General features: G+C 37.9%; 1 protein-coding gene across 1 annotated transcript in view; it reads right to left on the reverse strand.

Moving 5' to 3' along the window:
* The window catches only part of LOC104077465 (protein arginine N-methyltransferase 8), a 47,982-nt gene that overhangs the window by 7,198 nt on the left and 28,151 nt on the right, over positions 1-12,633 (reverse strand). The window contains exons 6-9 of the mRNA XM_009578715.1: positions 10,285-10,442; positions 9,822-9,909; positions 6,179-6,294; positions 192-342 (exon numbers count right to left, since the gene is read on the reverse strand). Coding sequence (XP_009577010.1) covers positions 192-342; positions 6,179-6,294; positions 9,822-9,909; positions 10,285-10,442 — 513 coding nt within the window. The remainder of the gene's footprint in view (positions 1-191; positions 343-6,178; positions 6,295-9,821; positions 9,910-10,284; positions 10,443-12,633) is intronic.

Consider the following 12,633-nt stretch of genomic DNA (forward strand, 5'->3'; position numbering starts at 1 on the left):
CCATTGTGAAATCCTACCTGTGTTTTTGCAGAATTCCTACAAGCAGTTGTCCTTTCCCCATCCTGCTCACCTCCACCAAAGTGACAACAATTTTTATCACTGAAAGTCAAACCTGGTGGTACAGTAAACCTTCATGTACCATCTGATATACTGATAGCAATAGAAATGAAATTAAAAGAAATACAGATTACCTGTAGAAAATCCCATCTTCTTGTGGCACTTTGTAAATTCTATATTAAAATAGGTGACCAAGGCATGAATGTAATCATTACGCTGAATTTGGAGGCAGAATGCAGAAGTAAATGCCAATTCTTCAGTCTTCACTGTATAAATATCTACTTCCTGTTTTGAGGAGAAAGAAAAAGACATTTACATGCAGGTGTCTGTGACTCTAAGGTAAGCGTTAAATGATGTACTTAAGCATTTTGTTTAATGATCAGCAACAAAGACAACTGGCAGCCCTTTAACACTGTAAGAAATCAATGGTTTATTTGAATAGATCAAATCATCAGGAAACGATCCAGTTATCTGAATAAGTTGACAGAGTGTGATAAGAGAGGCCACTAACAGAAGAGTGTGTGTCCTTGGGAATGGCCAGGAGGAGCTGCGGGAGCTGGAGGAAATCAAGGTGAAAACGTGCTTTGACAAATATAAGCACAATGGATGTTGAAATGGAGTTATAGGTCCCAGTTCTAAGACCTTTCATCATCAGGGACGGTCAGCATGAGGAAAGATGTCAGAGTTGGGTTTTTAATAAAAATAAACTTCTCATTTTTTTGAGCATCTCTGGAGGGGAATGTGCTTTGACTGAGTCAAGCAATCAAAACATTTGAGGCATGACGGGGGCCTGCTTTTTGCTGATAATGCTTTCTAATCCTGTGCCAGATAACAGATTCCAAATAGTAAGCACAAGGATCTTACTCTTGAATTAGACAGAAGCAAATAATGTAAATTGTACAACAGCTTGATTGCAGTAGTTGGGAGCAATGATGTAGTCTCCAAGATTGCTTATTTCCATCAATACTTAAATCTCATTGTTCAAGGCTTAAACTGAGTTTTTTTAGATCTGATTTTCCCAGCTAGGTATTGCTTTTATCTAGGTTGTTTCCAAAACTCGTAGTCATGATAGGGAGGATACTAAGTCTGAAATACTATTAATTGGATTCTAATGCTATGGGAAATGTGTATTATCAGTGCACTTTCTGGTATGCTCTTAAGTGTATCTGGCTTCACTGTCCTTACTGTCCTTGTCAGGGCATATTTGGCAAGAGCCAGATACCCCCAAAATATTTTTCTCTCTGTTATTCAGAAAGTCAGTATTAACAACAAAACTGCTCATGCATACAGAGAAATAGAAGCTTTGTAGGCAGACATCCAAATTTCCTCTACTCTACCAACATAAGCCATGAATCATATCACTGACCTCACCAGCATTACTTCAGACTCACACTGCAAAAATGGAGAGCAGAGTCTAGAATGTCCATTAGAGGGCTCTTTTAGCCTCTTCTAGGGAACAATAGAGGGCTCTTCTAGCAACTGCATTCTATAATCTAAGAGAAGTCTGCAAAAACAGACATCAAAAGATGCAGCCATATTTCAGTTACTGGGGTGTTTTGCATGGACCACATACCATGTGTTTCTGAGACTTAGAAAACTTATGGTGAGATGATTTAAGCAAGCTATAGTTTTGGCCTGTCTGATTAGCAATATTGTTCAAGAATAACTTAACCATAATTTAAATTATTCTACTACATTGCAATGGCATCCTGAGTCACTAGTGCTTATAAGGGACCCATGCTTGTAAGTTGTCATTTAAAGCTGGGATATCCTTAAAATGTATCTTTTTTTTTTTTTCTCAAAAGAAAAAGAAAAAAGCATACTAGGAATAAGAATTTCTGAAGTCTCCTGGCAGACTTCCATAGCAGCGTGCAAAATTTGCTTTGACAAGCTAGACTGGACTGGTGGGTGATAGCTGCAGATTTCTGTAATTTTTGGTGGCTTTTTAGTGGTATCACTGTGGGGAAATTGTGAATTAAGTCTGATAATGAGGCACATAAAAGAGATCTAGCTCCCTCTCTCTGAGCTGTGTTGGCTCTGCAGGGTAAAGTGGAATCAAAAGCAGTGGGAAATATTTTTATTAGAGAAGTTAGTGGAAATGTCTCGGAAATATTGAACAGATGTGCTGGATAAAATGGTGGTCACTTTTGCAGTCATTTTTTTAAGGACAGAAACATGCTTTTTTTACTATGCAAGATATAAGACAAATATGGGTTTTTTTATTAACTAATATAGTTTTGAAACTGGCCTGATCCTGTTTTGGTGATCTCTTTAAGTCGTATTCTGGTTACTATATATTCTTATATTAAATGTCACTGCTCATTGAATGTTAATTACAGCTAACAGCACAGGGGACAAACACTATCTTTGCATAAAATAACTGGAAAAGTCATGATTTACCAGATTTCATTCAGATTTCAAAACCAACAACAACAAAACGAGCATAGTTAAGCAGGGATCTGATCAAAATACAGCTCTTAATTATACTAAAAAACCATGTTAAGCTGAGCAACAATAAAAGTGTCAGAATTATCAGCTAAATAAGGAGGTCCAGACTGTGGTTGACACTGCATGAAAGACCATGAGACATGCCATGCTAAATGTCCCTGTTGCAGAGAGACAGATAGAGGTCCAGTTTTTACATTCACTGCATAAAGAATGGTTCTTGGGCTGTCCTGTGGCACAAATTGCTTTAGGACTGAGCAAATGATGTATCGAAGATCATTTAGAATCACAGGGATGATGACAGTGAGGTTGAGATGCGGTGTTGCCAGCTGCTATGTATTTGTTGTTTGAACGGTATCACCCTAGCTGAAGGCAACCTAACTAATCAGAGAAACAGCCCTGAATCAGGTTTGCTGATGGGAAAAATGGTGACTTGCTGCCTGACCCGTTTCCTTATGCGAATTGTAATTAAGGTTGCTTCTACAGTGTCACCGCACCTCTTTTCTGATCCTCTTCCCAGCCAGTCAGCTTACTCAGCTAGGATTGTGTGAGCATGGAGATAAGTTAAAGATTCAAATCTCAGTGAATGTCTGGTTTTAGTGGGTTTGTTTGTTTGTTTGTTTGTTTTTGGATTTGGGGTTGGGGTTCCCCCCTTTTCCTCTCTCCAATTGCACCAGCTGTCTTGGTTCGGACAAAGAGGGAAATAGTCACCCCAACAGAGGATGTGATGGTGAAGGCAGTGCTAATCATAGCAGGTAAAGGTGCTGAACTGACGTAGAAGCTGGAGGACAGGTGGCATTGGTACAAGCAGTGCTTCAGGAAAAGGATTGATCTGAAGGCTGAGATGTAAAATTAATCGCTAGGGAAAGGAGAAAGGGCCAAACCCTTTTTTCTGACAAGCATTGAGAAAATGACCTATATTGTCAGTTGCACACATGCATACAGATGTATTCAGGGGAGCCCCCAAAACACATTCACTTTTCCAAAAGAAAATTATTTTTCTTTTTTCTTTTTTTTAAAGACTGCAGAGAACTAACAGTATTAATGAGGGGAGAGAAGAAACAACATTAAATTCTAGGTGTTTCAGGGGAGCAATGAAAGGAAGAATGGAGTATCTGAGATTGTTTTGACTAGATATTGCAGCATATGTTGGTTTTCTGTTACAGGGAAGCAAGTGTAGCTATGGCTTCTAGATAAGAGAGACCTCAGCCTCCTACCAGAGCCCCTCTTCTGCCATCTTTTCCTGTTTGCACAGAAGGAAATGCCTGAAAAATACTAGGGTGTTGTTTGGTGTTTTGGCATTTTTTCGGGGGGGGGAGGGGGGGGAAATAGATGGAGTTAAATCTGGCAATGCTGAAAGGAAAGACTGTGGGGAGAACTGTTGGAAAGGAAAAAGTGACCGGGAAAGTCACTTAGGAAAGGGAAGGGAGATTTTCATGTGAAGAAAAGAATAGAGAAGAAAAATGAGAAAAAAAGAGCAGTGTTTGAAGAAAGATGGAAAATGACTGGCATAGGTGCCTCTTGCTTTACTTTAGGAGAAGCTGGGAGAAAGGAATGTGATTAGGGAGTTCACTGAAGTTGCAGTGGAGCAAGAAAAGTCTAATGAGGAATGCCTTGTCCTAAACCTCATGGGTCAAGATTACTATGGGAGAAGAACATGGGACTCATGGGAGCTCACAGACAAGTGCCTCACCTGTGTGGCTGGATCTCTCTGAGCAACAGTACCTTTTTGCAGAAAATACTGCAGGTCCTTTGAAATAAGGCTTCATACAGGTGAATCATGGTATTTCTAAAACAGCAGAAATTTCTCAAATAACTGGATATTTGAACATATAGGTCAATGTTTTTTTGCTATTATGCTATGTCCTCTAATAAACAAGAATGTTGCATAATTTTTTTTTTGTGCAGGGAAGGCAGTTTGTGCTTTAAGTAGCATTAAACTGTGTAATCTTAAAATGGTGTGTGACCTGCAGGAGCTTAAACTGTTCCTGGAAACTGTAGTACAAACTGGAGAATAAAAGCAGATTTATTTCTTTTTTTTTGTTCTTCCTCTGTGGCTAGATAGGGGAGGATATTCAGGAAAGTCCAACAGTATTTTTTATTATAAACTGGATGTGGCATGTTCTTCATTCTTGTTTGGTTTTGTGAGTTTTTGCCACTGTCTCATTGCAGGTTTTTCTACAGCTGTGTGAAGAATTGATTTATTGTTATTGTAGTCTCTAGTGCTGACACCAAATCAAAATTAACATGGAGAAAAAGTTTTGGGTCAATCCAAACCCATTTCTATTTCTCTAATATGCAAGGGGATCAGAGAAGAAGAGTTTGAAACAAACTTTTCCATTTTTTCAGGCAATGTTACTGAAAGTGGTAGGCCCTTAGAAGGACACTTGTATGCTTTTCCTGAGATCAGTTATTGACTCTGGTGGTTTGAAGATACTCTGGTCCCACTACCCTCCCTGGCTGATTCAGTATGGAATTTAAACAGAGGACTCCTATTTGCCAGGAAAATTCCTATGCACCTGGGATATATTTAAGAGATCATTCAAAGGGCAGTTGCTTCCACAACAGAGAAGATGCTGTATTCCCTGCATGCATGACCCCCAGTGCACCTGTGGCTTAGTGGCTAGAGTTCCTTGAGGGGTTCAAGACTTGGGTTACATCCAATTCCTGAAGAGTACAAATGAGGAAATTTTACTCAAGTCTCCAGCATTCTAGATAAGTGTCATGGTTACATAGCATGCAGGGGTTGATGTCTTATTTTGCTGATTTTGTAGAACAATTCAGAGCAAAATTAGAACTGAGTCTTTGGGATAAATGAGCACACTCTTGGATTCATGGACCTGATCCTACCGCTGCTATTCATGTGGACAGCCTTATTCATGAGAGTAGTCCCACATGAGGACAAATCCTTCACATGGAATGAATTTTAGAGCTTTTGTGTGTTCCTGTAGGGTATGGATTCTTAATCTGGTCTTGAGAGCAGGGAGTAGTGACCATTCTGTCTTATATGTAGAACAGGGCACAAGCTAACCTCTGGCTGCAGATGTTGGGGCTGGGAGAGCACAGTAACATTCTGGATAAGGCTAAGAATTAGGAAGTTATACAAATAAATTAGGTTCCAATTCTGATCTCACGCTCTGTAGTAAATTAGAGTTATTTCATCAGAGCTGACCAATTCAGAAACTGATGCTTCAGTCTTTTTTACTGCAAACAGAAGTAATTTACCCCTTCTCCTCAGCAGCATTCCATCAGTAATTTCCAACCTCTATTTACAAGAAGCTAGGGCAATTAAATTTCATATTTAAATACACCATGTCTCTATTTAGCTAGTATTTGCACATGTATAATTTGTAGGAGTCTTAAGTTACAGTTAGCAGTAGCCAGATGAGTACAGAGTCACAAGGAACATCTTGCTTTTGGGTATTCCATAAGTGATCAAGGTATCAATGTTCATGCTTAGCTCAGGTGACAGTATTGGGCATGTGCAACATACTAGTACTGACTAATTTAAAACTGCACAGTTTTCCTTCTTCGTGTGATAGCATTCCATGATGATGGCTTCTGCAGCTAGTTAGAAGCATACAAAGATAGTAGTAAAACATAAGCAGCAGGTCTCCAAAGCATCCTACAGTTAGGTGTAAACATTCATAATTAGGTATATTTGGAATTACCAAACCTTTATTAAACAGGCATTGGTCACCACTTGCTTTGGATCTACTATGTCCACCAAAGGCTCCTTCATGGCAACATCCCTAATACAGGTCATGTCAAAGCCGTACACATTCTCCCACCCTGTCAATGCAAATGGATGTGTCAAAGATTAGCAGTAATAATAAAAATATTTTTTGTTTCTCAAAGCACCTTTCATTTGAAAGAATTTCTACCATCCCCTAACTTTCAGCTCTCTTCTTTAGCTCTTTGCTCTCTACCTCAGTTGTCTATGTCATCATTGCTATTTTACAGATAATGCAGTTGTGGCAAAATAACCTCTCAATGTACATCTTTGAACAAGTGGCCCTTGTTTTTTGGTGTCCACAAAACTGTGTTTTATGAGATTTGTCAATGGTTTTCATGGCTTTAGACATTTGAGAGTGTTGCCCAAAATCATATAATATGTCAGGTTGAGACTTGGGAATAGCTGCTAAGATTATTCTATCTTTTCCTGTCCATTCTGGTTAATATTTCCTTTTTATATAGATTGCTATTCAATCAGCAGTATGCATACTCTTTTAATTATTGAAGTAGTCTTAGTTTTAGCAAGTGAATTACTGACCAGAGTAGAATTACAGGTGTCTTTCAATATTTGGGGCATCCAAGTCTTAATCTGCATGTACATCATGGCAAAAAAGCAAAATGTCCACTTTCTAAAAGATTCAAAAGCCAAGCTCATCTTCTATGCTTGAACTGTTCTTCTGATTGTTCCAATAAATGCTTCTTATCTTGCTGAGGGTTTTTTTTCTTTTTTTTTTTTTTTTTTTTCTTGAACAAAATTAAAACAACCTCCAAATAAAGTGAAATCTTAGTCTTATGAATCATACAAGTGAAGGTCCATTCAGTGCTCCATCTGAAAGTCTAAACTGAATACGTGAACATTTTAAAATATTGTTTGAACACAAACAAGGTAAACTGATAAACAGCAATAGTGAGCATGTTTGAAATGTCTTGTTTTTTCAGAGCATAGCATTTGAGCTACTGGTATTCCCAGAGGACTGACTGAAAATGTAGTATGAGCAAAAAATCTGCATATTTCTAAATTGAAACAAATCTGGACATGAACAGTTATTTGATGTGTTATCTCTTTATTGGGCTATGAGTTTCTCAATATTTCAGGGGAGCTGGTGACCAAAACTTTTGTTTCAGGCATCATGAGCATGTGGGAACTTCAGATTATATTTATAGAAGCCGTATGTTTTTACGTGGTTACTCAGAAAAGATTAACTAAGAAACCCCGAAGGAACAATTTATTAACAAAGTTGTTGGGGCCTCCATCACTTGATGTACTTCAGCCTACATGGGATGCCCTTGAAATATACGCCACAGCCTATTAGACAGAGACCTGTCACAGGAGTTAAAAGATAAAATTATATGTTTTACATTTTGCAGGAAATCAGAGTAATTGACTATAGTACTACTCTGTGGCATTAATAAAGTTTGAGAAATCAGAAGTCAGATTTTTTTAGAAACCTCATATTGCATTATTTCTTAATCAATATAATGGTTCTTGAGTGCCCTTTGAAATGCTCAGCCCTGCATCTCATATGAAGGCAAGACTCTATCCACCTTAAGAGAGAAAAAAGAAAGATGAAAAATTGAAATATAAGGAGACACCATCAAGGATTCATAAACTGAAAAGAGAGACAAGATGGTGGTGCAGATAGGTAATGGAAATAACTGAACAAGACACAAAGGTACAAAAAGTGAGGGGGGGAAGGGAAAATCAGAGGTGAAATCAGAAAAGAAAGTGTCTTAAAGGGAAACAACATTTTAGAAGAGAAAAAGAACCAGAAACATTTTTTTTTTAAATGATGAAAAAATAAACGAGTTGAAAAGAGGAGTATTGTCTGTGAGAAAAGAAAAAGGCTCAAGGCCTAGAAAGGAAGGGGTTCAAAAGCAAGGTGAAAGAAGGCATAAGGGAATTTTTAGGCCAAAATGGCTTTGATTCCTTTACAGAATGGATGCCTTGTATGTCCTTTTGAATCTGTAAATTTTGTAAGGAATTTAGCTGTCAAGGTCTTCACATAACCGAGGAGAAAAATATAGGCTGTGCTTGAGGAGTAAATATAATTCTCCCTGGCACCTACACAGAGTTCTTGTCACTGCCCCACTGCACTGGGCTTGCTTTTGACCCAAAATGGCAGTTTTAACCCATTGGCAGTTCTGTGTATTGGCACTGAATTTGATTACAAAACCAGCAAACTTTCTTTTCTGAGAGGAGCTGAGAGGCAAGGAATGAGGAGTTAGGCATTTTCATTTAAAGGTTGACTGAACCCACTAATTTTACCCAAGCTTTTGCATGTATCCTTAGTTAATAAAACTGCTTAGGAATTTTGTGATTTTTTTTCCCCCTAATGGAAAATGCCTTTAAGTGAAATTGACCAGCTCTGAAAAATAAATAAAAGTCAAAAAAATAAAAGAATTTAGAAAGAAAAAAAAAGTGAAATAATGTAGAACTTACTCATTTCATCAAAACTATTATGACCAAATAAATCTAAACTTGGGTGACTTGGGGGACAACAAGTTGAATGTGAACCAAGAGTATGACCTTGTGGTGATGAAAGTGAACCATATGAAGAGTGTCGAAGAAAACTGGGTTTGCTTAGCCTGGGACAGCAAAGGCTAATGGTGGGATCTAATTGCTATCTGCTGCTACAGAAACAAAGAAAAAGTCAGATTCCCTTCAGGTGACAAGGGACAATGAAGGCAAGTTTCAGCAAGGAAAATTCTGACTGGATATTCAGAAACATGTTTACTCCTGAGGGTGCTTCAGCATTTGATCAAGTGCCCAGAGAAGCTATGGAATCCCCATCTCTTGACTCTGCAGGGCAGGGCCCTGAGTGAGCTGCTTTAACTGTGAAATCTGCCCTGCTTTGAGCAGGAGGCTGGACTAGGTGACCTGTAGAGGTCACCAGTTATTCAATGAAACTTCAAGGAAGAAAACCTCCACATTTTAAATGTAAAGGAAAAGTAAATTTTGTGCTTCTATGATGTAAAAAAAAAAAAAGTTTAGAACTTATTTTCACATCAAAGTAAAATGGAAATTTCTGATCTTTATTTTTTGTTTTAAAATTCTCACATAAAGTGTTTTAAAAAGTTAAAAAAGCATTACATGTTTTTTTTCTTCTTGACAAGCTTATTAGTGAGATATCATTTTTTCTAGGCTTATTTCTTAACATTTACAATTCATCTGCATCTTATTAATTTTTCTGTTCTTGTCCAGCACCTGGATGGCAAGAGAATATTACCAATTTTAATGGCTGTTACGCAGGATGGTGTATTTATCAAAACAACAACAAAACTAAATCTCCTAAAATCCACATTTTAAAATAGAGGTAGAGGTATCAATATAACTCTAAGCAAAGTCTACATCAATTTATTCATGCATCTTTCCTTTGTGCACTTCAAGTTACTGCAAGTTTCCTGAATTTATCACCAGACCAGTTTTCTCAGTTTTCATGTTTATATTGGAATTCTGGCCTGGTTAGCATGATTTCTTGGCTTTTGCAAAACTTTGGCAGTGAAGACATTACAGTAGGCCTCTATAAATCAAATATTTTAGAGAAATAACCATAGAAAAGGGTTACTGTTAGGTGTTTACTCACAGTGAATTTTGAAGTCCTTGTACTGTCTGTCTTCAATTGCTACCACGTACAAAGCAGCTCGGTCTGGAAACATTAGCCCTCCAGGTTTCTGTTGATGAATTGTGGGGAAATGGATCTCGTAATCTATTCACCTGACAAAGACATCACATTTTGAACTGCACATACAAAAACCAGACAAGCACCCCTTGCATGCCTTTATTGTTTTCCTTCAGAGTGTCACATCAGACTTAATCTCAGCAACTCTTGCAGCCTGTGGCAATGTCATTAGATAGTGTCTATACGAATTTCACCAGCAGTTAATGAAAAGTAAAGCTCTTTCACTGAGATTTGCTTTGTTAATCTTTTCGTTAAAGCCTAAGAAAAGGCACTTGGAGATGTAACTGTGTCTTGTTATGGTGACAGGAGGAGAGGGAAGGCTTGTAGTCAGAAAATAAATGACGATTGCTCCAGCAAGGAGTATGACATGCAGAGCACCTCCCAGCCACTTGTCTCGTGCGAAGATGACTGTGTTTAACATCGACTCATAGAACAGACAGTAACCCATCCACTCGCTGATGATGATGTCTACTTTATCCACAGGTAATTCAACTTCTTCCACTTTACCTTTAAATATTGTGATTACTGAAAAAAGAATCCAAAGAAACATGTTTCACATAATAAAACACCTGACTAAGTTCCTTACTGGTGAATGTCAGGCTGACCTTTTCAATATGATTCTCTTCTTGAATGCCTGTAGATAAGGGGTGAGTCCATGTGACTCAATGGATTTCACACTATTTTAAAACTACTTGCAGTAAGTATAATAAACAGAAGTTTTAGTATCAGTATAAGGGGGGGGAACCCAAACCAAATAAAACCTATATGTAAAAAACAACAGAAAAACGGGCCTTACCTGGTTACCTGCGTGATCTCATTTTACCTGCCCTTTGGAATTTGGAAGATTTCTAGATCATTGACCAAATAATGCAAAGGATCCACCTGGAATCCTTTAAAAATCCTTGTAGGGTTACTCATACATGATCTCATCACTCAGATATTAGAGATTTATTGGAACTAGGATCTAATTCTCATCTACTTTTCAAACATATTATGCTGGCTTCACAATGAGGAAACTAAGGCTTATTTCTTCCATGAATTCTGGGGAACGGACTCAACTGAGAAAGTCAGATCTAGCCTGACAGTACACAACCAAGAAAATTTGTACAAACATGGTTCTCTCATGCAAAATAATTTTTCATTCCTTTCTGCTTCATGATTGAATCTTTTGTAACATACTGGCATTCTGACTCTGAATATTCTATCTGGTTTAGACTTGTATAACTTTCCACAGCTATCTAAAGTGACTGCTGGAAAACCTTGCTGTCAGGTATTTTGTCACCAAATTAGTTTCAAGGAAATTAAAAAGGTTGCTAGAAGTTTGATGGAGTAGAATACCAAATCCTCAGAGACACTATTACAACACAGCGCATTAAATTACTGGCAATACTGTATACTACTTACAGGAGACTGGGTATGCACTGCAAAAGCAAATCAACAATCAATTAATAGAACCGGTTGATACTAGAACAGATATTTTGCTTAAAGAAAAATTAAATACTGGTCCATGTTTAGTTCACTTGTAACAAATAATTTTGTTTTAGGATCACCACACAATTCACCAATCATTCTTGCATTTTTTTTAATATGTTTCCTATTTACAAATGTATTCCAAATTCTGTAGACAAATAATTTTCAGCTTGTGTTTGTCTGCTAATTATATTGTTTGTTGCAGTGGGTAAAGTCTCATGGTTCTGGATTCTTCCTTACAAGGTAACTGATGCACTTGAAATTCAGGAATAAACTGAGCAGGGAATATTTTACTTTCCATTACTAATTGATACGATTACTGTATTACTCTTGATAAATGGCAATTTGTAATGATGGCAATTTTTATTGATGAAAATGGTCAATATTCTGTTTGAGGAAGATGAAGGTACTTTCGTTTAACTAGAAGTAGGTTAAGAGTGGAATTGTGGCTTGAGTGATTTTTAGAACTCAGCCCAGGGAAAATGAGGTTTTGCCTTTCCAAAATACATGAAGTGCTATTATTACTCTAACCAGATGTGGCCACTTGCATAGCAAACTTTTAATCCAGACTGGCCCCCTAAGAAGTTGGGAACACTCTGGGAACACAAAGTGTCAGCTGGTAAGAGCAACCTGATTGGAAAAGAGCAGAGTTCTCTTCTTCCCATTCTTTAAACTCCTTCCTTTCACAGTTAGTAGCTCAATAGTTATCTGTTGTTATACTGAAGACTCTTCATGTCTATGAGCTCCAGCCACGAGTTCTCTTTAGTTCTCTTTTCTCCCAAGAACTTCCACTGCCACAATTCTTTTGGAGTGAATTTTAGCACTGTTGACCGCTGCCAGAGTGACACACCTGCAGACTTTGAAGCCCTCTGTTTATACCTAGAACAGTCACAGTGTAAGCAGCAGCAGCAGCGCAAGTTCCTCCCACCCCCCTTCACTTTGATGAAACATCTTCATAAGGCACCACGAGGGAACAGATTGTCCTGTCCCCACCTGTATAGTATCTGTTCTGGAAACAGGGGGTTTTCTCTTCGTTCAGCCCCTTTTGCTGACTGCATTTTTCTAAACAATTAGGGGGAAAAAAAGAAAAATTTCCTTGAGCAACAAGATCCTTTGGCTCAGTACCTGGACGCATTAAAGTAAAAGTGAATGTGGGTCAGTGTAAAATGTGTAAGTGTAAATGTTAGTTCAGTTGTGTAATTCGTTTATATTGGAGACCAAACTGCAGTCAGACAGACTGCTGAAC

The sequence above is a fragment of the Fulmarus glacialis genome, unplaced genomic scaffold (assembly GCF_000690835.1).
Source record: "Fulmarus glacialis isolate BGI_N327 unplaced genomic scaffold, ASM69083v1 scaffold6615, whole genome shotgun sequence".
NCBI classification, from domain to species: Eukaryota; Metazoa; Chordata; class Aves; order Procellariiformes; family Procellariidae; genus Fulmarus; species Fulmarus glacialis.